Genomic DNA, 27,695 nt, shown 5'->3' on the forward strand with positions numbered 1-27,695 from the left:
ACGACTCAACGCCGGCGATATGTTATGGTGCCTTTTTATATATAAACAATATTAATATTTAATATTTAGATATAAACAATATGAATGTTAGCCAGAGGAGAACTGGCCCCCGACTGAGCCTGGGTTCTCCCAAGGTTTTTTTCTCCATCCAATCTGATGGAGTTTTGGTTCCTTGCCACTGTCGCCTTGCTTTTGGCTTGCTTAGTGGGGTTAGTTAATATTTAATATTTAACAATATTATTGATCTGTGTTGTACTACTTTCATGTTATCACTGTGAAGCTGCTTTGATAAAATCTGTATTGTGAAAAGCGCAATATAAATAAATGTGACTTGACTTGACACTGCCAAGGGCGTAGCTCGTACCAAGAGCGTGGTGAGCTGAAACGTGCGTACGTCACGAAGAACCGCTAACATCCAATAGGAAAATTCAACTGCAGTAGCCACCGTTCAACCTGAAGAGGGCAGCACTAAGACGTTTTTACACCATATATTATAGAATTAAAACACTTTATACAAATGTCAAAAAAGTTACTCGAATCAATAACTGGTATTAATAAAGATCCATTCTTACAGTTGGTTTAGGGTTTAGTTACTCTTTAAAGTATGATGAATGATTAATGTTTGATTTGCTGCCACTTTCCTCTAGAAATAACTCTTTGGGCTTTACTATGTTAACTCTGACTACTTATTTTTTTATTTTTATGTATGACACGGTTTCATACTGTTTCATATTTTTATATTTAAATTGTCAAATAAAATCAATCAATCAATCAATCACTTTTTCTGTGATGTAATACAATATTTAACATCGTTACACTATAAGCATAACATAGAAATGATATACCTGAGATGAGGCTGTGTGTCTCCACTCTTAAACGTTAGTGGCATATTCATAGAGGCGTTACTCCTCATAGACGCACAGCTAGACTCTGGGTTTGAGCTCTTCTGCTGGACTGAACTGGAACAGAGAACAGATTCAGTTTAATCCTTTAGATTACTATGTTCATTCTTTATGAGAAGAACAATTATTGATATGAACATTTATCTTTCATTATTTTTTTCATGTTAGTTTTAAAACAAAAACAGCAAAAATGTATATTTTCTCTATAAATGTGTATTTGATCTGTGTGTGTGTGTGTGTGTGGGTACATTTATTGTTTAAATCTAGACAATAAAAAGTGATGCATTGTATTACATCTTTTTTTCTGTGATGTAATATAATATTTAACAGTGTTACACTATAAGCATAACATAGAAATGATATACCTGAGATCAGGCCATATGTCTCCACTCTTAAACGTTAGTGGCATATTCATAGAGGCGTTACTCTTCATAGACACACAGCTGGACTCTGGGTTTGAGCTCTTCTGCTGGACTGAACTGGAACAGAGAACAGATTCAGTTTAATCCTTTAGATTACTATGTTCATTCTTTATGAGAAGAACAATTATTGATATGAACATTTATCTTTCATTATTTTTTTCATGTTAGTTTTAAAACAAAAACAGCAAAAATGTATATTTTCTCTATAAATGTGTATTTGATCTGTGTGTGTGTGTGTGTGTGGGTACATTTATTGTTTAAATCTAGACAATAAAAAATGATGCATTGTATTACATCTTTTTTTCTGTGATGTAATATAATATTTAACAGTGTTACACTATAAGCATAACATAGAAATGATATACCTGAGATCAGGCCATATGTCTCCACTCTTAAACGTTAGTGGCATATTCATAGAGGCGTTACTCTTCATAGACACACAGCTGGACTCTGGGTTTGAGCTCTTCTGCTGGACTGAACTGGAACAGAGAACAGATTCAGTTTAATCCTTTAGATTACTATGTTCATTCTTTATGAGAAGAACAATTATTGATATGAACATTTATCTTTCATTATTTTTTTCATGTTAGTTTTAAAACAAAAACAGCAAAAATGTATATTTTCTCTATAAATGTGTATTTGATCTGTGTGTGTGTGTGTGTGTGTGTGTGTGGGTACATTTATTGTTTAAATCTAGACAATAAAAAGTGATGCATTGTATTACATCTTTTTTTCTGTGATGTAATATAATATTTAACAGTGTTACACTATAAGCATAACATAGAAATGATATACCTGAGATCAGGCCATATGTCTCCACTCTTAAACGTTAGTGGCATATTCATAGAGGCATTACTCTTCCTAGAAAAAGTTACTCGAATCAATGACTGGTATTAATAAAGATCCATTCTTACAGTTGGTTTAGGGTTTAGTTACTCTTTAAAGGGTTAGTTCACCCAAAAATGAAAATTAAGTCATTAATTACTCACCCCCATGCTGTACCAACCCCGTAAGACCTTCGTTCGTCTTCGGAACACAAATAAAGATATTTTTGATTAAATTTGAGAGCTGTATAACTACCACATTGGCTCCTAAGGGACTGCCTCTTGACGGCCCAGAAAGTCAATGAAGAAAATGTTTAAATATCCCAAGTGACTACCGTGGCTCAACTATATGTTTATCAAGCGACGCGAATCCTTTTTGTGCGAACAAACAAACAAAAATAACGAGTTTATTCGACTATTTCTTTTCTTCCTTGTAGGCCAGAAACGAGACTTCCTTAGATTTCCACGACACATGCGCGAGAATTGCGATCTGAAGTAGTGCAGAGCGGCTCTGAAGTAGTGTAAGCAGATCGCAAATCTCGCGCATGCGTCGTGGAAATCTAAGGAAGTCTCGTTTCTGGCCTACAAGGAAGAAAAGAAATAGTCGAATAAACTCGTTATTTTTGTTTGTTTTTTCGCACAAAAAGTATTCGCGTCGCTTGATAAACATATAGTTGAGCCACGGTAGTCACTTGGGATATTTAAACATTTTCTTCATTGACTTTCTGGGCCGTCAAGAGGCAGTCCCTTAGGAGCCAATGTGGTAGTTATACAGCTCTCAAATTTAATCAAAAATATCTTAATTTGTGTTCCGAAGACGAACAAAGGTTTTACGGGGTTGGTACAGCATAGGGGTGAGTAATTAATGACTTAATTTTCATTTTTGGGTGAACTAACCCTTTAAAGTATGAATGAATGATGAATGATTAATGTTTGATTTGCTGCCACTTTCCTCTAGAAATAACTCTTTGGGCTTTACTATGTTAACTCTGACTACTTATTTTTTTATTTTTATGTATGACACGGTTTCATACTGTTTCATATTTTTATATTTAAATTGTCAAATAAAATAAAATAAATCAATCAATCAATCAATCACTTTTTCTGTGATGTAATACAATATTTAACATCGTTACACTATAAGCATAACATAGAAATGATATACCTGAGATGAGGCTGTGTGTCTCCACTCTTAAACGTTAGTGGCATATTCATAGAGGCGTTACTCCTCATAGACGCACAGCTGGACTCTGGGTTTGAGCTCTTCTGCTGGACTGAACTGGAACAGAGAACAGATTCAGTTTAATCCTTTAGATTACTATGTTCATTCTTTATGAGAAGAACAATTATTGATATGAACATTTATCTTTCATTATTTTTTTCATGTTAGTTTTAAAACAAAAACAGCAAAAATGTATATTTTCTCTATAAATGTGTATTTGATCTGTGTGTGTGTGTGTGTGTGTGTGTGTGGGTACATTTATTGTTTAAATCTAGACAATAAAAAGTGATGCATTGTATTACATCTTTTTTTCTGTGATGTAATATAATATTTAACAGTGTTACACTATAAGCATAACATAGAAATGATATACCTGAGATCAGGCCATATGTCTCCACTCTTAAACGTTAGTGGCATATTCATAGAGGCGTTACTCTTCATAGACACACAGCTGGACTCTGGGTTTGAGCTCTTCTGCTGGACTGAACTGGAACAGAGAACAGATTCAGTTTAATCCTTTAGATTACTATGTTCATTCTTTATGAGAAGAACAATTATTGATATGAACATTTATCTTTCATTATTTTTTTCATGTTAGTTTTAAAACAAAAACAGCAAAAATGTATATTTTCTCTATAAATGTGTATTTGATCTGTGTGTGTGTGTGTGTGTGTGTGTGTGGGTACATTTATTGTTTAAATCTAGACAATAAAAAGTGATGCATTGTATTACATCTTTTTTTCTGTGATGTAATATAATATTTAACAGTGTTACACTATAAGCATAACATAGAAATGATATACCTGAGATCAGGCCATATGTCTCCACTCTTAAACGTTAGTGGCATATTCATAGAGACATTACTCTTCCTAGAAAAAGTTACTCGAATCAATGACTGGTATTAATAAAGATCCATTCTTACAGTTGGTTTAGGGTTTAGTTACTCTTTAAAGGGTTAGTTCACCCAAAAATGAAAATTAAGTCATTAATTACTAGGGATGGGTATCGTTAAGGTTTTATCGGTATTACTACTCTTACCGATACCGCTTATCGATCCGGTACTTTAACGGTATTCTTATCGGTTCTTTTTGGTGTTTTTTTTTTTTTTTTTTTTTTTAAGAATTAAGAACATAATTAAACTTTATATTTTGAAATGTAAAATATAAAAAGAAAAACGAAGAAAAATATATTTTTGTTATGCAGCAATGTGCAGGCTTTTTTTGTTTATACAAAAAGGACACATAAGAAAAAAAAACAAGTACAAACACAAGAATACAATTAATCAAAGGTACAAATTATATACAAAGTGCTTTAATTTCAGGAAGGTCTACTAGCATATCTTGTCAGGTAATTGTTTCTGTCTGAAAAGAAACCTATTAATCAAATATAAAATAGCACTGTAGTTTATCATAGATAGAATAATGCTTATTAAATCTAAAGTTACTCATTCAAAGGCTGTGAGTGATTTTCTCTGCCTTTTGTTGTTTGATTTGCATTAATGGCTGAATCGTCAGCAGGTTTAGGCTATTAGACTGCTGCCCCTTTAAGACCGATTGCAGATCTAATGGGGACTGATGCACCATCATTTTCTCCCTATTATTTACGTCCGTTTAAGACATGTGTTTAAGTGAATAAACTGTGTTTAAGTGAATCTCAGAGCTGGTCATTTTGACATTTGTATGTATATTTGATAGTTAAGGACGCACAAAGCCCAAGTATATAGGTTACTTTTCTTGTCTCGTTGCAGTCCGTTTCGGAGCGTGCACCGCCTTGTGAACAGCGTCTCTTGCGCAGGTTTTTGTGTTTTTAATAGCTATTTTCTTGATCTTGCAACAGTAGAAGACAGCACTTTGAAACAATCGCCGATCGTGCTGATTCTGACGGTTACGTTTGGGTTTTAGGAAGAACTGACAGCGCTCCGCAGTGCTTTGAAGTAAAGGAAGTTAAGCTGGACAGATCGTTTCGTTTTTTAACGGTTTTATCTCAAATATCTTCTTTTATAATCTTTTGGAAGCCGAAATACAAAATATATTAGAATAATACCCCAGATCTAAAGTGTAACCACGTTGGATGTTTAGTTCTGTCCTCATTGTCACTCATTAAGCAAGGGCTGTCGTGTTGCGCGTGCTGTGGCTTTGCGTGAGAGATCACTCTCTCTCTCTTCTCTCTCTCTCTCTCTCTCTTCTGAACTGCGAATTGCAAATTTGCATCACAGACATATGGTTTAATTAAAATATAGTTTATATATAGAAATGGCTGGTGATATAAACATGTTCAAGATAACGTCTTTATAGGAATAATAAATAGTAGCCCAACTTGCGTGTATTTACTTAATTTCTCCAGTACCGACAGCAGAACCGGTAACGTCCGAGCTTATCGATACAGCGGTCTTTCAAAATTCAGTACCGGGGCCCGTTTAATACCGGGTTTCGGTACCCATCCCTATTAATTACTCACCCCCATGCTGTACCAACCCCGTAAGACCTTCGTTCGTCTTCGGAACACAAATAAAGATATTTTTGATTAAATTTGAGAGCTGTATAACTACCACATTGGCTCCTAAGGGACTGCCTCTTGACGGCCCAGAAAGTCAATGAAGAAAATGTTTAAATATCCCAAGTGACTACCGTGGCTCAACTATATGTTTATCAAGCGACGCGAATCCTTTTTGTGCGAACAAACAAACAAAAATAACGAGTTTATTCGACTATTTCTTTTCTTCCTTGTAGGCCAGAAACGAGACTTCCTTAGATTTCCACGACACATGCGCGAGAATTGCGATCTGAAGTAGTGCAGAGCGGCTCTGAAGTAGTGTAAGCAGATCGCAAATCTCGCGCATGCGTCGTGGAAATCTAAGGAAGTCTCGTTTCTGGCCTACAAGGAAGAAAAGAAATAGTCGAATAAACTCGTTATTTTTGTTTGTTTTTTCGCACAAAAAGTATTCGCGTCGCTTGATAAACATATAGTTGAGCCACGGTAGTCACTTGGGATATTTAAACATTTTCTTCATTGACTTTCTGGGCCGTCAAGAGGCAGTCCCTTAGGAGCCAATGTGGTAGTTATACAGCTCTCAAATTTAATCAAAAATATCTTAATTTGTGTTCCGAAGACGAACAAAGGTTTTACGGGGTTGGTACAGCATAGGGGTGAGTAATTAATGACTTAATTTTCATTTTTGGGTGAACTAACCCTTTAAAGTATGAATGAATGATGAATGATTAATGTTTGATTTGCTGCCACTTTCCTCTAGAAATAACTCTTTGGGCTTTACTATGTTAACTCTGACTACTTATTTTTTTATTTTTATGTATGACACGGTTTCATACTGTTTCATATTTTTATATTTAAATTGTCAAATAAAATAAAATAAATCAATCAATCAATCAATCACTTTTTCTGTGATGTAATACAATATTTAACATCGTTACACTATAAGCATAACATAGAAATGATATACCTGAGATGAGGCTGTGTGTCTCCACTCTTAAACGTTAGTGGCATATTCATAGAGGCGTTACTCCTCATAGACGCACAGCTGGACTCTGGGTTTGAGCTCTTCTGCTGGACTGAACTGGAACAGAGAACAGATTCAGTTTAATCCTTTAGATTACTATGTTCATTCTTTATGAGAAGAACAATTATTGATATGAACATTTATCTTTCATTATTTTTTTCATGTTAGTTTTAAAACAAAAACAGCAAAAATGTATATTTTCTCTATAAATGTGTATTTGATCTGTGTGTGTGTGTGTGTGTGGGTACATTTATTGTTTAAATCTAGACAATAAAAAGTGATGCATTGTATTACATCTTTTTTTCTGTGATGTAATATAATATTTAACAGTGTTACACTATAAGCATAACATAGAAATGATATACCTGAGATCAGGCCATATGTCTCCACTCTTAAACGTTAGTGGCATATTCATAGAGGCGTTACTCTTCATAGACACACAGCTGGACTCTGGGTTTGAGCTCTTCTGCTGGACTGAACCGGAACAGAGAACAGATTCAGTTTAATCCTTTAGATTACTATGTTCATTCTTTATGAGAAGAACAATTATTGATATGAACATTTATCTTTCATTATTTTTTTCATGTTAGTTTTAAAACAAAAACAGCAAAAATGTATATTTTCTCTATAAATGTGTATTTGATCTGTGTGTGTGTGTGTGTGTGTGTGTGTGGGTACATTTATTGTTTAAATCTAGACAATAAAAAGTGATGCATTGTATTACATCTTTTTTTCTGTGATGTAATATAATATTTAACAGTGTTACACTATAAGCATAACATAGAAATGATATACCTGAGATCAGGCCATATGTCTCCACTCTTAAACGTTAGTGGCATATTCATAGAGGCATTACTCTTCCTAGAAAAAGTTACTCGAATCAATGACTGGTATTAATAAAGATCCATTCTTACAGTTGGTTTAGGGTTTAGTTACTCTTTAAAGGGTTAGTTCACCCAAAAATGAAAATTAAGTCATTAATTACTCACCCCCATGCTGTACCAACCCCGTAAGACCTTCGTTCGTCTTCGGAACACAAATAAAGATATTTTTGATTAAATTTGAGAGCTGTATAACTACCACATTGGCTCCTAAGGGACTGCCTCTTGACGGCCCAGAAAGTCAATGAAGAAAATGTTTAAATATCCCAAGTGACTACCGTGGCTCAACTATATGTTTATCAAGCGACGCGAATCCTTTTTGTGCGAACAAACAAACAAAAATAACGAGTTTATTCGACTATTTCTTTTCTTCCTTGTAGGCCAGAAACGAGACTTCCTTAGATTTCCACGACACATGCGCGAGAATTGCGATCTGAAGTAGTGCAGAGCGGCTCTGAAGTAGTGTAAGCAGATCGCAAATCTCGCGCATGCGTCGTGGAAATCTAAGGAAGTCTCGTTTCTGGCCTACAAGGAAGAAAAGAAATAGTCGAATAAACTCGTTATTTTTGTTTGTTTTTTCGCACAAAAAGTATTCGCGTCGCTTGATAAACATATAGTTGAGCCACGGTAGTCACTTGGGATATTTAAACATTTTCTTCATTGACTTTCTGGGCCGTCAAGAGGCAGTCCCTTAGGAGCCAATGTGGTAGTTATACAGCTCTCAAATTTAATCAAAAATATCTTAATTTGTGTTCCGAAGACGAACGAAGGTTTTACGGGGTTGGTACAGCATAGGGGTGAGTAATTAATGACTTAATTTTCATTTTTGGGTGAACTAACCCTTTAAAGTATGAATGAATGATGAATGATTAATGTTTGATTTGCTGCCACTTTCCTCTAGAAATAACTCTTTGGGCTTTACTATGTTAACTCTGACTACTTATTTTTTTATTTTTATGTATGACACGGTTTCATACTGTTTCATATTTTTATATTTAAATTGTCAAATAAAATAAAATAAATCAATCAATCAATCAATCACTTTTTCTGTGATGTAATACAATATTTAACAGTGTTACACTATAAGCATAACATAGAAATAATATACCTGAGATGAGGCTGTGTGTCTCCACTCTTAAACGTTAGTGGCATATTCATAGAGGCGTTACTCCTCATAGACACACAGCTGGACTCTGGGTTTGAGCTCTTCTGCTGGACTGAACTGGAACAGAGAACAGATTCAGTTTAATCCTTTATATTACTATGTTCATTCTTTATGAGAAGAACAATTATTGATATGAACATTTATCTTTCATTATTTTTTTCATGTTAGTTTTAAAACAAAAACAGCAAAAATTTATATTTTCTCTATAAATGTGTATTCGATCTGTGTGTGTGTGTGTGTGGGGGGGTACATTTATTGTTTAAATCTAGACAATAAAAAGTGATGCATTGTATTACATCTTTTTTCTGTGATGTAACATAATATAACAGTGTTACACTATAAGCATAACATAGAAATGATATACCTGAGATCAGGCCATATGTCTCCACTCTTAAACGTTAGTGTCATATTCATAGAGGCGTTACTCTTCGTAGACACACAGCTGGACTCTGGGTTTGAGCTCTTCTGCTGGACTGAACTGGAACAGAGAACAGATTCAGTTTAATCCTTTAGATTACTATGTTCATTCTTTATGAGAAGAACCATTATTGATATGAACATTTATCTTTCATTATTTTTTTTCATGTTAGTTTTAAAACAAAAACAGCAAAAATTTGTTATTTCTAGAGGAAAGTGGCAGCAAATCAAACATTAATCATTCATCATACTTTAAAGAGTAACTAAACCCTAAACCAACTGTAAGAATGGATCTTTATTAATACCAGTCATTGATTCGAGTAACTTTTTCTAGGAAGAGTAATGCCTCTATGAATATGCCACTAACGTTTAAGAGTGGAGACACATGGCCTGATCCCAGGTATATCATTTCTATGTTATGCTTATAGTGTAACACTGTTAAATATTATATTACATCCCAGAAAAAAAGATGTAAAACAATGCATCATTTTTTATTGTCAATCAATCAATCACTTTTTCTGTGGTGTAATACAATATTTAATAGTGTTACACTATAAGCATAAGAAATGATATACCTGAGATGAGGCTGTGTGTCTCCACTCTTAAACGTTATTGGCATATTCATAGAGGCATTACTCTTCCTAGACACACAGCTGGACTCTGGGTTTGAGCTCTTCTGTTGGACTGAACTGGAACAGAGAACAGAGAAAAGTAACAGAGAAAAGATTCAGTTTAATCCTTTAGATTAAGGTGAAGACACATTCGAGCTCTTCACGGTGAAGCAGGAGCTGGAATACGTCGAGAAACAGATCCGCGGTCTGCTGGTGAAGCAAGCCGAGCTGTTGGATCGGCGCTCAACGCTTGAAGCATCACGCGCCGACGCTAACAAATCAAATCACTCTTTGACTCCGAGTTCATCTACTCCGTATGTTACTCTGCCGAGGAAGATGCGATCATCTCAGGCTTCATTCACTCCGGCACCGAAACAACATGGACCATGGATCACACAGCGGAAGACACGAGCCAGGACCAGAGCTGCCTCTCCGCCCCTCCCGGTCTTCGAGATCTCCACCCGGAACCGCTTCTCCCCTCTTCGCGAGCCGGAACGCGATGACGCCGTGATCATCGGCACATCCATAGTCCGCCATGTCCGCGCTAATTCGGATAAAGGTAAGGTGCGCACTCACTGCTTTCCTGGTGCTCGTGTTCTTGATGTTGCTGCACAAGTTCCCGAGATCCTGAACGGGGACGAGCGCGTCGGAGCTGTTGTGCTGCACGCGGGAGCGAACGACATTAGGCTGCGGCAGACGGAGGTTCTGAAGAAGGACTACAGGAGCCTGATCGAGACGGTACGCAGCACAGCGCCTAAAGCAGCGATCATCGTGTCTGGACCGCTTCCCACGTACAGACAAGGACAGGAAAGGTTCAGTAGACTTTTTGCATTAAATGAATGGTTAATGTCATTGTGTAATGAACAGAGGCTGCACTTTGTAAATAACTGGCATCTGTTTTGGGAAAGACCGAGGCTGTACAGCACAGATGGTCTCCATCCCAGCCGAATCGGAGCGGCTGTGCTGTCGGACAACATTTCCAAGACACTACGCACCAGATGACTAATGAGTCAAAGTCCAAATTACAGCCTTTGCGGTCCAAACTTAACTAATAAGCATAGTGTGGAACGTTATATAGAAACTGTGTCTATTCCTCATTTAGTGAAGCCAAACAATAAATCTAGTGTAGGATCTAGCAAAAATCTTATTGTAATTAAACCAGAAAATCTAAATATCAGTGAACAAAAACAATTTCTAAAGCTAGGTCTCCTAAACATTAGATCGCTCACCAGTGTTGTGCAAGTTACTTCCAAACTGTAATACATTAGGTATTACTTGTTACTGTTATGTAAGGGTTAATGCCCGACGAGGTGTCCATTGTCAGGTTTTAATGGACGACGGCGAGGCGTAAACCGGCCGACGCGCAGCGGAGGACGGTTGCCTCCGCCGAAGTCCATTAAAACCTGACAATGGACACCTCGGAGGGCATTAACCCGCTTATACCATGGTCACTTGCCAAATAAAACATTAGTTTATATTTTAATTAGGCTAAATCTAGTTTTTACAAATAATAACTTGCCTTGCCTGCCTGAGTGTTTATTTAGCAACCGGAGATATATAGTCCGCTTAGTTCGTATCCCTCCAGGTTCACAAATGCATTTTTTTTTCATGAAACACAAAGGTAGGCATAGTTTTTTTTTTTTTATTACTCATAAAACAATTAATCAAACAACAATAAAAAAAAAAACAATTAGCTCTGATCTCCAGCTATTCGCGCTTAACGTTATAGAGGGCAATAAATTAATCAGATCAAAGAGAGGGTAATTTTCCTCAGGCTCCTTAGGCTTGAAACGCTGTAACGTTCAGCCTTCTCCTGCCTTGGTTGTCTGGACAGCTGCGTAAAACTCCCGCAGGGTCTCATTCAGGGGTGCATTTCCCGAAAGCATCGTTATCCAACTATGGTCGCAAGTTACGTCGTTACCAATAGAGTTCAATGGAGCAGAGCAGCAGCGGTGTAATTTTCTCCGTTTTATTTACATTTTTTTCTTTCTTCAGCAGCATACCAGTCGTCAAAGTTGCCATATTCTCCATAAATGTTAAAAGAAATAGCACAAGTCGCTCATTGTTGTATTAGGCTATAATATCTAACGTTATAGACCATGTGACTGCCTGTTGCTATGGTTACTCACAGCCGTTGTAGGCAGCGCATTTATTTATTAATTTCGAATGGTAAACAGGCAGTTTCACCAGAACTACTTTACTAGGTGTCCTCTATCACTTTTTAACGGACACCCTGCAGCCAATCAGAATCGAGTATTCACCCAGACCATGGTATAATTAAAAGTAATTCATTACCTTACAATATTACTGTCTCAGAATTGTAATGCGTTACATTACTCATGTATTACTTTTGAGTTACTTTCACCAAAATAACTAAGTACAGGGCTCCAGACTGCGACCAAATGGTCGCATTTTGCGACCAAAATTTGAGAGTGTGCGACTGAATTTTACATCCAGTCGCACATGTGCGACTAGTAAATTTGCCGCACGTTAAACGCATGGTAAAGCGTGGAAGGGGCGCGTCAATGAATCCGTGACAAGAATAGCGCGATTAAACGTCTGTGGGAAGGAGACGGAGACAAATATCACATCCTGATGTGCGTCTGAGCAATCAGCGATCTATCGACTCGTTAGTCGTTACCTAGCAGCGAATGCAAACAAAATGAAAGTGGAACAAAAATACGCCACTCATAGGACCGTGGAGCAGCAGCAGCGATCCGAACCATTGACGGTAAAATAAAGCCCCGAACTTGCCAGTCGCGGGCCGATCTCGCTCACGCAACACTGTTAATAGGAGATCCAGTGAAGAAATCCATTGAATTCGCCTCAGAATTAATAACATCAACACCACGAGATCCAGTGAGAAACACTCCGATTCGGCGCAGAGTTCTGTTATAAACCATATCAGATCAAACAGCGCTGACGTGGAAATCAGGAGAAACACTTATAGAAGGCTTTCAGTCCACAAATCAGCCTAACAGAACCATGGATTTAGGCTAATGTAGTAAGTTAACTCTAACCATAAATATGATAATGTGTAAGAAAATCAAATGCTTACAAGTAGCCTACACATCTTTTCCCAGCACTTCAATAATATCATATATAAATGTTTTATTTTTTTGTATTTTTAATGTGATTACCAACACATTTTTTGTTCATCCTTTAAAAATTGTCCTAAAAAGAAAAAATTTGAGATGTTGGAAAACTCTTATTTAAACACTTAAAAAAATAATAATACCATTGTAAACAGTAGGATGTTTATTGGCTATTTTCACTCCATATACATATTTTCACTACTTTTATTAATTAATATTAAGACATTATAAATGATAATAACTAAAGTTAATTTCATCTACACCCTAAATTAAGCTTAGTGATTTATTTTCAGCAGTGCTACCAGATTTTTTTTTTTGTAGAACTCGCTGTGAGTTCTCATTTGAGGTGATGCTGCCCTCAACTTTGAGTCTGAAACCCTGTAAACTTAAAACAAAACAGCATATCATAATGTTAGGTCTATTTATTATTAAAGAATTTGTCAGTATTACAGTTATTTTGGGGGAAATTTGAATAATTGCATTGCAAGCTGATTTAAGGTGTGCCCCTAAATTTTCAGCTTGCGCTCCTAAAATTTTCAGTTAGGGGCAACAGCGCTCCTAGTAAAAAAGTTAGTCTGGAGCCCTGAAGTAGAACAACTTTGGGGCCAGTGTTGTCAATATTATGAAGCTGCAGACTCGGAGCCTGCATCTACAGTCCCCCACCGAGAGTCCCGCATTCTCAGACCCCTCATTTTTCGAACACAGCGCCTCCTGCTGTTCAAAAGATCGAATAACACCCGCACACAGAGTACAGTGCACTCTTATCCAAATGCAATTAAAAACAATAGGATGCAATATTACGGTCTTCAAATAAATTATCCAATAAATATTTGCGTTCCCTGCTTAATGCAGGTGCCAAAAAAACTCATTGTTACTGATGGAAGGGATACAATTACAGATTGAACTATCTTCTGAAAAATAGTCTATGTGATATTTTATTGCTACAATGTTTGGGTTTTTTTTTTATATATTTTTTTTTATTCAAAATTCAAATTCCACTTTTTCTTTCAGTTCAACCTATAATGGTCTAATTAACATTACCATGCTAACATAACACAATCTGTTTTTTGATATTTTGAATGCGAAGCAAAATAAATCAGAATAGACAAAACACCAATAATAAACAATTCAGTAGGCTACTTTATTTAATGATCACCTAAACATCATCTTACTGTAAAGAAAAAAGGAAGAACAAACTGTGTTCGTGACTTTACTTTTCGTCTTTAATTGCATTAAAAAAAACTCATTTATAAGTCGCTTTGCATAATCATAAAATGATACGTTGCTGGAATCGGAAGGGGCAACTCCATCGATGTATGGTGTACTGGATACGATAGCACATGTCTTATGATCTTTCAAAAAGAAAGAAAAAAATTCAAATTCATGTTGCACTGCTCTGACTGTAGAAGTGTCCCTTGAGATGTTTTTGAACTTTGGACAACTTTGTGGGTTTGAGATATATGGGGGCACAAAATAGGCAGTAAAAATAACTGCAGCATTTATGACATATAAAAAAGTCCGAGGTTAAAGGCTAACGTTAGCTATCAAAATATTTTCGGGGTAAAGAGGGCGAAGAAACAACGGCTCAAATCTTGTTACAAACTACCTTTACAAATATTAAATGGACTATTCTTATGTTGTATCGATTAGCTAAATTAGTTTTATTAAAAAATAAATCAAACGAGCTATTACGATTCTCTAAATAAAATTGAAGACAGCCTACTCACGTTTTAGCTTAAGTTCTGTTTATCTGATACAATTTGATAGGAGGCGCTGACTCGAAAAACGAGGGGTCTGAGAATGCGGGACTCTGGGTGCAGGGGGACTGTAGATGCAGGTCTCCGAGTCTGCAGCTTCATACTACTCAGTGTTGTGCAAGTTACTTCCAAACTGTAATACATTAGGTATTACTTGTTACTGTTATTTAAAAGTAATTCATTACCTTACAATATTACTGTCTCAGAATTGTAATGCGTTACATTACTCATGTATTACTTTTGAGTTACTTTCACCAAAATAGCTAAGTAGAACAACTTTGGTTGTTCAGGTGTTTCGTGAGGTGTTTCGACACACCTCTTCCAATTCCCAGCATTATTCTCCTTACCGTCCAGATCCAATGCTGCCTTATCTTTATTTTATTTTTAAAAAATTAGGCTATTAGTATTATTTGAAGTTAACATTATAAAATACGTAGACCTACACCACAAAACTAGTTAAGGAGCATTATGGACATGACATTTGCAGTCAAAACTTGAAATAAAAATTCTCAGAAAATACATGTATTGAAACGTCTAGGCTTCCTCAAAGGACTCCAGACATTAGACAAATATCAGTCTATGTTTTATTTTTAATATTAGGGAAAAGACACACATTCATGCGTGACAAAAAAAAATAGGAGGCAAAATATATTTTTTGAAATTCTGTTAATTACACTGCGCAAATCAGATGAGAAAGGGTTGGCTCTCCAGTCTCCATAGAACTTAAAATATTCATTTTATTTTAGTTTTCGTGTTCGCATTTATGAGGAAAAAACAATGTTACAGACACGACCGCTCTGAACTGGCACTAAAAGACTGCTTTAAAACTTTCACACAGTATGTTGCCTTTAAGAAGTAAAAGCAGACAATACACTGTAATACAACTGTAATACAAGCCTCACTGAACATCAGTGTTGGGAGTAACGCATTACAAAAGTAATACATTACAGTAACATACTACTTTTTGCTGTAACGCAGTAGTGTAAGGCATTACTAATCAATTTTCAGTAATATTTTACTCGTTACATGTTCAGTGAGGCTTGTATTACAGTTGTATTACAGTGTATTGTCTGCTTTTACTTCTTAAAGGCAACATACCGTGTGAAAGTTTTAAAGCAGTCTTTTAGTGCCAGTTCAGAGCGGTCGTGTCTGTAACATTGTTTTTTCCTCATAAATGCGAACACGAAAACTAAAATAAAATGAATATTTTAAGTTCTATGGAGACTGGAGAGCCAACCCTTCCTCATCTGATTTGCGCAGTGTAATTAGCAGAATTTCAAAAAATATATTTTGCCTCCTATTTTTTTTTGTCACGCATGAATGTGTGTCTTTTCCCTAATATTAAAAATAAAACATAGACTGATATTTGTCTAATGTCTGGAGTCCTTTGAGGAAGCCTAGACGTTTCAATACATGTATTTTCTGAGAATTTTTATTTCAAGTTTTGACTGCAAATGTCATGTCCATAATGCTCCTTAACTAGTTTTGTGGTGTAGGTCTACGTATTTTATAATGTTAACTTCAAATAATACTAATAGCCTAATTTTTTAAAAATAAAATAAAGATAAGGCAGCACTGGATCTGGACGGTAAGGAGAATAATGCTGGGAATTGGAAGAGGTGTGTCGCAATTCTGCTCGTGGATCTGAGTCGTGTGGCGAATCGCGATTTCGGTTTCATATTGCATATCGTTACAGCCCCAAAGTTGTTCTACTTAGTTATTTTGGTGAAAGTAACTCAAAAGTAATACATGAGTAATGTAACGCATTACAATTCTGAGACAGTAATATTGTAAGGTAATGAATTACTTTTAAATAACAGTAACAAGTAATACCTAATGTATTACAGTTTGGAAGTAACTTGCACAACACTGCTGAACATGTAACGAGTAAAATATTACTGAAAATTGATTAGTAATGCCTTACACTACTGCGTTACAGCAAAAAGTAATATGTTACTGTAATGTATTACTTTTGTAATGCGTTACTCCCAACACTGTCGCTCACACCTAAGGCGGTTATTGTAAATGAAATGGTCACAGACAATAACTTCGATGTTCTGTGCCTTACTGAAACCTGGCTTAAACCAAATGAGTATTTCGGTCTAAACGAATCTACTCCGCCAGGATACTGTTATAAACATGAGCCTCGTCTGATCGGTCGTGGCGGCGGTGTTGCAACAATCTATAAAGATATTTTTAATATTACTCAGAAAACAGGTCACAGGTTTAATTCATTTGAAGTACTTGTGCTAAATGTTACGCTCTTAGATGTAAGAAGGAAATCCATATTATCTCTAGCCCTGGCTACTGTATATAGACCTCCAGGGCCATATGCTGAATTCCTAAAAGAGTTCGCAGACTTTCTCTCGGATCTATTGGTAAATGTCGATAAAGCAATAATTGCTGGAGATTTTAACATACACGTAGATAATACAAATGATGCTTTAGGGGCTGCGTTTACAGATTTATTAAACTCCTTTGGGGTCAAACAAAACGTCAGTGGTCCCACTCATCGTCTAAATCATACACTAGATTTAATTATATCATATGGAACCGATCCAACTGATATAGATATTATACCGCAAAGCGATGATGTCACTGATCATTACATGGTGACTTGCATAATACGTACTGATGAAATATGTCATGTTGCGCCACGTTATAGACCAGGCAGAACAATCCTTCCAACCACTATAGATGGATTTTCAAATAGCTTACCTGATCTATCTAAGCTGCAAAGTGAACCCAAACAAACAGATGAATTAGAGGAAATGACTAGCAGTTTAAGCACCATTCTTACTAGTAAATTAGATATTGTTGCGCCAATTAGATTAAAAAAGGTTAGAGAGAAAATTAAAGCACGGAAAGCGTACAACAGTGCTACGCATGCTATCAAGAGAGAAACTCGCAACTTAGAGCGTAAATGGAAACAAACTAATTTAGAGGTCTTTAGAATCGCGTGGAAAGACAGTATGTCACGTTATAAAAAGACACTAAAAACAGCCAGGGCTGAGCATCTCCGCAAACTAATCGAAAATAACCAAAATAATCCAAGGTTTTTATTTAACACCGTGGCTAGACTAACAAATAAACAGACATCACCAGAGCAAAATATACCGTTACAGTTTAGTAGTAATGATTTTATGAATTACTTCAATGCGAAAATAGAAAGCATCCGAAACAAAATTATAAATGTACAATCCGCTATGGTGTTGTCACATTCCTCCGTCTGCACCAGTCTGTCTTGTCTTCAGCACTACACTTCCCAGGATCCTCTTGTCACCCTATCCCGTGTTCACTCCCTCATCAGCCACCTGTTCCTCGTCATCATCATCTGTTTCACCTGTTCTCACCCCATTATGTTTGATTATTCTGTGTATTTAGTTCCCTCTGTTTTACCCTTGATTGTCGGTCGATGTTGTATGTTACCCGGTGTTACCCTGCCTTCCAGCCTGTAGTTCCATTAAATTACATCTCCATTGTGAATCTGGACTCCTTCCGTTCCTTCCGCCTACACTCCTGCATTCCTGCACCTTACCCCGTGACAGATCGACCGACCACAAAAAGCAACATGGACGCCGGGATCTTCCAGGGGATTCTACACCCGACTCACCGGCCCCGTTTGATGCTCGTTCCCCGAAAGCTTGCACTCACCGTCAGCCTTGTCGAGCCCGAGCTTTCCCCGCTGGTTCCGTCCAGTCCTCCTGAGCATGAACTCCTGTTTCGGCGCCCCCGCTTGATGCTTGTCCCCAGAAAGCCTGCGCTCACCGTCAGCCCTGCCGAGCCTGCGCTCACCGTCAGCCCTGCCGAGCCTGCGCGCACCGTCAGCCCTGCCGAGCCTGCGCTCACCGTCAGCCCTGCCGAGCCTGCGCTCACCGTCAGCCCTGCCGAGCCTGCGCTCACCGTCAGCCCTGCCGAGCCTGCGCTCACCGTCAGCCCTGCCGAGCCTGCGCTCACCGTCAGCCCTGCCGAGCCTGCGCTCACCGTCAGCCCTGCCGAGCCCGAGCTTTCAACGCTGGTTCCGTCCAGCTCTCCAGAGACCGAATGCTCTTCACCGCTGGTTCCGTCCAGCTCTCCAGAGACTGAATGCTCTTCACCGCTGGTTCCGTCCAGCTCTCCAGAGACTGAATGCTCTTCACTGCTGGTTCCGTCCAGCTCTCCAGAGACTGTATGCTCTTCACTGCTGGTTCCGTCCAGCTCTCCAGAGACTGTATGCTCTTCACTGCTGGTTCCGTCCAGCTCTCCAGAGACTGAATGCTCTTCACCGCTGGTTCCGTCCAGCTCTCCAGAGACTGAATGCTCTTCACTGCTGGTTCCGTCCAGCTCTTCAGAGATTGAATGCTCTTCACCGCTGGTTCCGTCCAGCTCTCCAGGGACTGAATGCTCTTCACCGCTGGTTCCGTCCAGCTCTCCAGAGACTGAATGCTCTTCCCCGCTGGTTCCGTCCAGCTCTCCAGAGACTGAATGCTCTTCACCGCTGGTTCCGTCCATCTCTCCAGAGATTGAATGCTCTTCACCGCTGGTTCCGTCCAGCTCTCCAGAGATTGAATGCTCTTCACCGCTGGTTCCGTCCAGCTCTCCAGAAACTGAATGCTCTTCACAGCTGGTTCCGTCCAGCTCTCCAGAGACTGAATGCTCTTCACCGCTGGTTCCGTCCAGCTCTCCAGAGACTGAAGGCTCTTCACCGCTGGTTCCGTCCAGCTCTCCAGAGACTGAATGCTCTTCACCGCTGGCTCCGTCCAGCTCTCCAGAGACTGAATGCTCTTCACCGCTGGTTCCGTCCAGCTCTCCAGAGACTGAATGCTCTTCACCGCTGGTTCCGTCCAGCTCTCCAGAGTCTGAATGCTCTTCACCGCTGGTTCCGTCCAGCTCTCCAGAGACTGTATGCTCTTCACCGCTGGTTCCGTCCAGCCCTCCAGAGACAGTATGCTCTTCACCGCTGGTTCCGTCCAGCCCTCCAAAGACTGAATGCTCTTCACTGCTGGTTCCGTCCAGCCCTTCAGAGACAGTATGCTCTTCACTGCTGGTTCCGTCCAGCCCTCCAGAGACTGAATGCTCTTCACTGCTGGTTCCGTCCAGCTCTCCAGAGACTGAATGCTCTTCACTGCTGGTTCCGTCCAGCCCTTCAGAGACAGTATGCTCTTCACTGCAGGTTCCGTCCAGCCCTCCAGAGACTGTATGCTCTTCACTGCTGGTTCCGTCCAGCCATCCAGAGACTGAACGCTCTTCACTGCTGGTTCCGTCCAGTCCTCCAGAGACTGAATGCTCTTCACTGCTGGTTCCGTCCAGCCCTCTAGAGACTGTATGCTCTTCACTGCTGGTTCCGTCCAGCCCTCTAGAGACTGTATGCTCTTCACTGCTGGTTCAGTCTAGCCCTCCAGAGACAGTATGCTCTTCACTGCTGGTTCCGTCCAGCCCTCCAGAGACTGAATGCTCATCACTGCTGGTTCCGTCCAGTCCTCCAGAGACAGTATGCTCTTCACTGCTGGTTCCGTCCAGCCCTCCAGAGACTGAACGCTCTTCACTGCTGGTTCCGTCCAGCCCTCCAGAGACTGAACGCTCTTCACTGCTGGTTCCGTCCAGCCCTCCAGAGACTGAACGCTCATCACTGCTGGTTCCGTCCAGTCTCTCCGAGGCCGAGCTCTCTTCTTCGCTGGGCCCGACCAGCCCAGCCCCAGAGACCGTCCTGCCAACGCCACAGACCGTCCAGCCAGCGCCAGAGAACGTCCAGCCTGTGCCGGAGACCGTCCAGCCTGCTCCGCCCTGGTCTCGCCCTCAGCCTGCTTCGCCCTGGTCTCGCCCTCAGCCTGCCCCGCCTTGGCCACACCCTCAGCCTGCTTCGCCCTGGTCTCACCCTCAGCCTGCTTCGCCCTGGTCTCGACCTCAGCCTGCTCCGCCCTGGCCACGCCCTCAGCCTGCTCCGCCCTGGCCACGCCCTCAGCCTGCTCCGCCCTGGCCACGCCCTCAGCCTGCTCCGCCCTGGCCACGCCCTCAGCCTGCTTCGCCCTGGTCTCGCCCTCAGCCTGCTTCGCCCGGGTCTCGCCCTCAGCCTGCTCCGCCCTGGCCACGCCCTCAGCCTGCTCCGCCCTGGCCACGCCCTCAGCCTGCTCCGCCCTGGCCACGCCCTCAGCCTGCTCCGCCCTGGCCACGCCCTCAGCCTGCTCCGCCCTGGCCTCACCCCTCTCAGCCCTCAGTTCGTCCCCCCTCCTTCCTCTGTTCTGCGGCGTGAGGTCACGCCTCCCGGGAGGGGGGAGTTCTGTCACAGTCCTCCGTCTGCACCAGTCTGTCTTGTCTTCAGCACTACACTTCCCAGGATCCTCTCGTCACCCTATCCCGTTTTCACTCCCTCATCAGCCACCTGTTCCTCGTCATCATCATCTGTTTCACCTGTTCTCACCCCATTATGTTTGATTATTCTGTGTATTTAGTTCCCTCTGTTTTACCCTTGATTGTCGGTCGATGTTGTATGTTACCCGGTGTTACCCTGCCTTCCTGCCTGTATTTCCATTAAATTACATCTCCATTGTGAATCTGGACTCCTTCCGTTCCTTCCGCCTACACTCCTGCATTCCTGCACCTTACCCCGTGACAGGTGTCTTATGATTCAGCTTCAATTATGGACCCTCTAGAACAACTACACCGCTTTACAACGATAGGACAGGAGGAGCTAAATAAACTTATAATTGCATCTAAACCAACAACATGTTTATTAGATCCAATACCCACTAAACTACTGAAAGAACTATTACCTGCAGTGGAAGAGCCTCTCCTCAATGTCCCAAAAATATACAAGCTGGCTGTAATAAAACCGCTCATTAAGAAACCGCAATTAGATCCAAATAACTTGGCAAATTACAGACCCATTTCAAATCTTCCATTTATGTCCAAAATACTTGAAAAAGTAGTGTCCGCTCAATTGTGCTCTTTTTTGCAAGAAAATGATATCTATGAAAAATTCCAGTCAGGATTCAGACCGCATCATAGTACAGAAACTGCGCTAGTTAAAATTACAAATGATTTACTTTTAGCTTCTGACCAAGGCTGTATCTCAATACTAGTCCTACTTGATCTTAGCGCTGCGTTCGACACTATAGATCATATAATACTCTTGGATCGACTACAAAACTTCACCGGTGTCCAGGGACAGGCCTTAAGCTGGTTTAGATCATACTTATCGGACCGTTCTCATTTTGTCTGTTTAAATGGGAAAAAATCAAAGATAACGTCAGTAGACTATGGAGTACCGCAAGGATCGGTTTTAGGCCCTCTGCTATTCTCAATATATATGCTGCCACTTGGTAATATTATAAGAAAACATGGAATTAATTTCCACTGTTACGCTGACGACACTCAATTGTATATTTCATCACGACCAGATGAAAACACTAACTCATCTAAAATGACAGAGTGTCTCAAAGATATAAAATGCTGGATGACGCGTAATTTCCTGCTATTAAATTCAGATAAAACGGAGGTATTACTTATTGGTCCAAAAAACTACTCACAAAACCTCTTACAATACAACTTTAATATAGACGGATGTCCTGTTACTTTATCCACTACAGTAAAAGACCTGGGTGTTATACTAGACCGCAACTTGTCTTTCGAAAATCATATTTCATATGTTACAAGAACAGCCTTTTTCCACCTTAGAAACATTGCTAAGCTACGTAACATGCTATCTATTTCTGATGCAGAAAAATTAGTTCACGCATTCATGACCTCGAGACTAGATTACTGTAATGCTTTATTAGCCGGTTGTCCTGCATCCTCAATAAACAAGCTACAGTTAGTACAAAATGCAGCTGCTAGAGTTCTTACTAGGTCAAGAAAATATGATCATATAACACAGATTTTATCATCTCTACACTGGCTACCTATTAAGTTCCGCATCAACTACAAAATACTACTACTGACCTATAAAGCCCTAAATGGTTTAGCACCTATGTACTTAACGGACCTTCTTTCGCCCTACAATCCACCGCGTTCCTTAAGATCACTAAATTCAAGGCTTCTGGTCATTCCTAGGATATCGAAGTCCAGTAAAGGAGGGAGGGTGTTCTCGCATTTAGCTCCAAAACTCTGGAATGGCCTTCCAGATAAGGTCCGAGGCTCTGACTCGCTGACACAGTTTAAAACTAGATTAAAGACGCATCTCTTTAGTCAAGCATTCACATAATGCTTACCTTCTAGTCCTCTGTTATGCCATACGGAACCGTTTGCCACTGAAACTGCTTAACGCACCAGTGGGGCTCGACAGCCTTTTAGACAAACGGGTCGGCGCGTATGGTCGGCGCGTATGGTTGGGTTGCGGAGAGTTCAGGTTACGGAGAGTTTGTGAGTTATAACGGAAATCATTATGAACATCAGCTATGCTAATTATTTCCCATCTGCCTTTCTGCTGTTATCTCGGGATGCTTGTCCCGAGAAAAATGGCGTTCGTCAGGTCCAGTTTTGTGTCCAGCCTCTCACGGGGATTTCGGATGCCCCAACGCCTGTGATGAGACGACTCAACGCCTGTGATGAGACGACTCAACGCCTGCGATATGTTATGGCGCCGTTTGATTCATAAACAATATTTATATTTAATATTTATATTTAAACAATATGAATGTAAGCCAGAGGAGAACTGGCCCCCGACTGAGCCTGGGTTCTCCCAAGGTTTTTTCTCCATCCAATCTGATGGAGTTTGGTTCCTTGCCACTGTCGCCTTGCTTTTGGCTTGCTTTGAGCTTGCTCAGTTGGGGTTATTTAGTGTTTAGCAATGTTGTTGATCTGTGTTGTGCTACTTTCATGTTATCACTGTGAAGCTGCTTTGATACAATCTGTATTGTGAAAAGCGCTATATAAATAAATGTGACTTGACTTGACTTGATTAAGGTGTTCATTCTTTATGAGAGGAACCATATTAAACACTCATCTTTCATTTTTTTTCATGTTAGTTTTAAAGGAACACTCCGACTTTTTGGGACTTTAGCCTATTCACCTTACCCCCCAGAGTTAGATAAGTCCATATATACCTTTTTCATCTCCGTGCGTGCTATAAGTCTGTTTGACGCACCCACCGCTAGCTTAGCTTAGCACAAAGACTGGATGTGAATGGTTGCAGCTTTCATACTAATCCAAATGAGTGGCAAAATAACGCAAACGTTTTCCTATTTACATGTTGTGATTTGTATAGTCACAGAATGTACAAATAACAAAGTCAAATGAGACACAGACATCTTTTAACCGTATAAAACCTGGGAACTATTCTATGAAGGCGAAGCACTGCTACTTTGGCGGAGTGATAACCGCATCACCTGAGACACGCCGTCATTGTTTGGGTAACAGAGTCAGCAATTTATAAATAGTAAAAGCGTAGTTTAGAGTCATGGGTTTTCGCTCTATTGTAAATAGCTGCGACAGTAAACAGGGGAGGTAATACCATGTTTCACAGAATTCCAACTAAAAACGCTGACTGGATGAAGAAATGGCTAACTTACTCTGGATATTTATTCAAACACACCTAAATAGATTATCAAGGGACATTATGTTTGCTCGGTACATTTCAATGGACGACTATTTTGAAAAAATGGAATTTGCCACACGGACCATAATGTGCTGAAGGATACGGCTAAGTTATCCCATCGATAGCACAGACAGGACAAGTGGATCACCTGCGGCTGAGGTAAGTGTTCCGTTATGTTTTTAGATGACCTACTGTAACAGTGCCATTAGCCAGAGCTAATATAACGTTTGTAACACTATTATATGATTAGGGTATGAATATGTTTTTATCTTGATGCGGTGCGGACGCGCTTGGGAAAAAAACGAGCGCGTTCACCGCGTTGAACTTGCACCCTGCGCGTGGCGCGCCTAGCCTAAATTTGAAATAACCATGGAAATAACAAACTTGAGCGTGCAAAAGGGTACGATAGGCTGTGAGTTCATTGTGCAAAAACAATTTGTGCTATTACTTTCCCCTTATTCTATCCTATAGTAATGCAATTTTACTGTATATTATATACTGTTGAATACATTTGGTTCAGCTAATAAATTGCATTTAAAATATATTGATTCCTGTAATATTAATTATTTATTCATGTGATATTTATAAATCTGGGTGCGTTTTTGGTTGGAAATCAATGAAACATGGTACTGTATTACCTGGTCTCCCCTGTTTATTGTCACAGCTCATACAATAAAGCAAACACCCATGATAAACTATGCTTTTCTATCTAACGTTAGTAATTGCTGACTCACTCCAACACTCAGCGAACACTCTCCTCGTCACGGTGCGTCTCAGGTGATTGTTATCACTCTGCCCAAGTAGCAGTGCTTCGCCTTCAGAAAATATAGTATTTATACGGTTAAAAGATGTCTGTGTCTCATATGGCCTTGATATTTGCACACTCTGTGACTATACAAACCACAACATGTAAATAGGAAAACGTTTGTGTTATTTTGTCACTCATTTGGATTAGTAAAGCTGCAACCATTCACATCCAGTCTTTGTGCTAAGCTAGGCTAGCGGTGGGTGCGTCAAACAGACTTATAGCACGCACGGAGATGAAAAAGGTATGTATGGACCAGGGGCGAAAATTTCATCAAAATGTTGGGGGGGGGGGGGGGGGGACAATAAACATAACAATTCTCAAGAACAAATTTTGAAGGGGACACCAATAATACAGGCAAAAAAACACAGAGGAAAGCCTTACTAGTACTATTATTAGTGTAGCATGGAGACCATTTCATTATACTTCTTAAAATTTCTTTCTGGTTTAAGCCAGCTGTGAATCTACTCTCCTAACGTTACATCACGTAGTAGTGTATGTGTACACTCTGTGTGTTTGTGTGTAGGGATATACTGGCTATTAAACAAGCTAGGTAAACGCATAGACTATTATAAACAAGGAAGGGTAAAATTATAATCGCTAACATAGCAGACTGCATCAGTGACAAAAGTACATTGGTTACACAATCATATATTTGTTTTTTTGACATGATTTATTATATAATGACTCGGCATAATCTATATTAAAGAGAAAATAATCACTTCATCCGATGTATAAAGTGAATAAAATAAAATTGACTAAAGGGGGTCGCACGGACGAGAAGCGCAGCACAGCGTCTAGGACAACTCCAGGTAACGTTATCGCACACCGGATGCAAACTTTCTAATCAGTGTATGGCCAGCAATATTGTAATGTATCATGACATGAAATGAAGATAATGTCTGTTCCATGTTATTACTGTACAATTAAATACAATCGTTGCTGAGTCTGCAGTCTGAAAACTTTACCTCAGAGCATCCGTTGAATGAATTAAGAATCTCACCTGAAAAATCCAATAACATCAGCATTCAAGCAGCTGATTTCTGTAAATGAATGCAAAACTAAATGTATATTTGCAGCATAGGGCAGGATGCATCAGCACCGATTTGAGACAAAAATAATTTAAATTGTATATAAAACTATGTATAAACTATATGGCGCTCTGTGGCGCAGCAGGGTTTTGAACACGGTCCTGAGTCGTTGCTGGGCGCCGCGGACAGACGCCGCATGGCGCCGCTGGTGTGTGTACACTCATTGAGAATAATGTGTTCGAATTTTAAAGACGTGGCGCTGCGCGACGCGATGCTGCACTTCTCGTCCGGTGTGCGACCCCTTTACTGGAGTTCAACAACTAACTACTCAAAAACTATCTTCTTCTCTCCCGCCACCGGAATGTGTGTGTCTGAGGTAAAAGGGGCGGAGGCAGTGGACCAACGCACTGTGAGGCAAGGGAGGGGGGGTCTCAAAATGTTTAGAACGCACGTTTTTTTCGTTATTGCCCCATTTGCATTTGTGTTATTTCTTAATTATTTTAAGAATAAATCATTACATTATTTACAATACAATATTTACAATGTAAATACAATTTACAATATAATTTAATGTTTTTTTTGGGGGGACGGGACAACCCTCAGATGGGGGGGGGTCCTGAGCCCCCGCGATTTCCGCCTATGGTATGGACTTATCTAACTCTGGGGGGTAAGCATGGGGGTAAGATGAATAGGCTAAAGTCCCAAAAAGTCGGAGTTTTCCTTTAAAACAAAAACAGGCAAAATAGGCCGTGTTTGTTGAAAGTACCTGCATACTGGAAGAGAATCTCCATGATCTCCATCTCTGGATGCTTGTAAATCAGCCATGATGAAGATGCAGGAGAATCTGATGAGTTTGATCTCTCCTCCACTGACTCCGAATGAAGAAACATTTACACACTAAATTAAATGAATTAAACAACCTTCTTTTAGCTGAGCATATAGTGTGTGAGGAAAAGAATCACTACATTAACTCAAGCTCATTGTTCCCACATATGCTGTTAAACTTCTGAAGAATCACAGCCATCATGAAACACAAAAGAATCATTGAAGTGAAAGAAACCCTTTAAAGATTTCATGTAAACAATCACACTTAACATGTCCAGCAGTGCAGAGATTCATATTAATATGTGGAAGTTAAACACATTAACACTCACCTTGATCAAACTTTTACAAGATACAGGATCTCAAATCCTCCAGCTTTAACATCATAAAACTACATGGAAATTCCTGCGTAAGTTAATTGTTTCTATTAAACACTTTGTTTTTCCGTATTGGTATTTCACCTGCTTAAAATGTCTAAAGGAGAACTCTAACTTACTTTCACTTTAGTTGAGTAGACTGTAAAAGGAGGTACACCTAACATTTTATTTTTTTTTTTTACAAATAAAATACATATACTTTGCGAGTTCATCATAAATCATTCATACAACCTGTGTTTTTGGTCTTCACTCATTTTAAACCGCTGCCTACGGAGTAGCACATTACCGGCCGCGTGACTCGCCATAAACAGAAAAAAAGTAGATCCGGCGGCAATGTTC

The 27,695-nt window shown here is 39.6% G+C and overlaps 1 protein-coding gene across 6 annotated transcripts; it reads right to left on the reverse strand.

The window, feature by feature from the left end:
- Positions 1-229: 229 nt before the first annotated feature.
- LOC148977507 (uncharacterized) lies at positions 230-27,695 on the reverse strand. Of its 6 annotated transcripts, XM_089134731.1 has the most exons (15): positions 27,588-27,694; positions 27,476-27,495; positions 27,312-27,370; positions 26,924-27,054; positions 9,923-10,036; positions 9,295-9,408; positions 8,874-8,987; positions 7,680-7,745; positions 6,828-6,941; positions 3,744-3,857; positions 3,314-3,427; positions 2,120-2,185; positions 1,690-1,803; positions 1,268-1,381; positions 230-959 (listed from the first exon to the last, which is right to left on the reverse strand). In XM_089134731.1, exons 4-15 carry the CDS (start codon positions 26,980-26,982, stop codon positions 818-820), a joined length of 1,245 nt encoding a protein of 414 aa, XP_088990857.1. In that variant the 5' UTR covers positions 26,983-27,054; positions 27,312-27,370; positions 27,476-27,495; positions 27,588-27,694; the 3' UTR covers positions 230-817. The 6 variants fall into 6 exon arrangements, with proteins under 6 accessions (XP_088990857.1, XP_088990856.1, XP_088990858.1 ...); XM_089134730.1 differs by having other exon boundaries at positions 27,476-27,695; XM_089134732.1 differs by lacking the exons at positions 27,312-27,370; positions 27,476-27,495.

This window comes from Pimephales promelas, chromosome 9 (assembly GCF_988280905.1).
Source record: "Pimephales promelas chromosome 9, fPimPro1.hap1.1, whole genome shotgun sequence".
Lineage (NCBI taxonomy): Eukaryota > Metazoa > Chordata > Actinopteri > Cypriniformes > Leuciscidae > Pimephales > Pimephales promelas.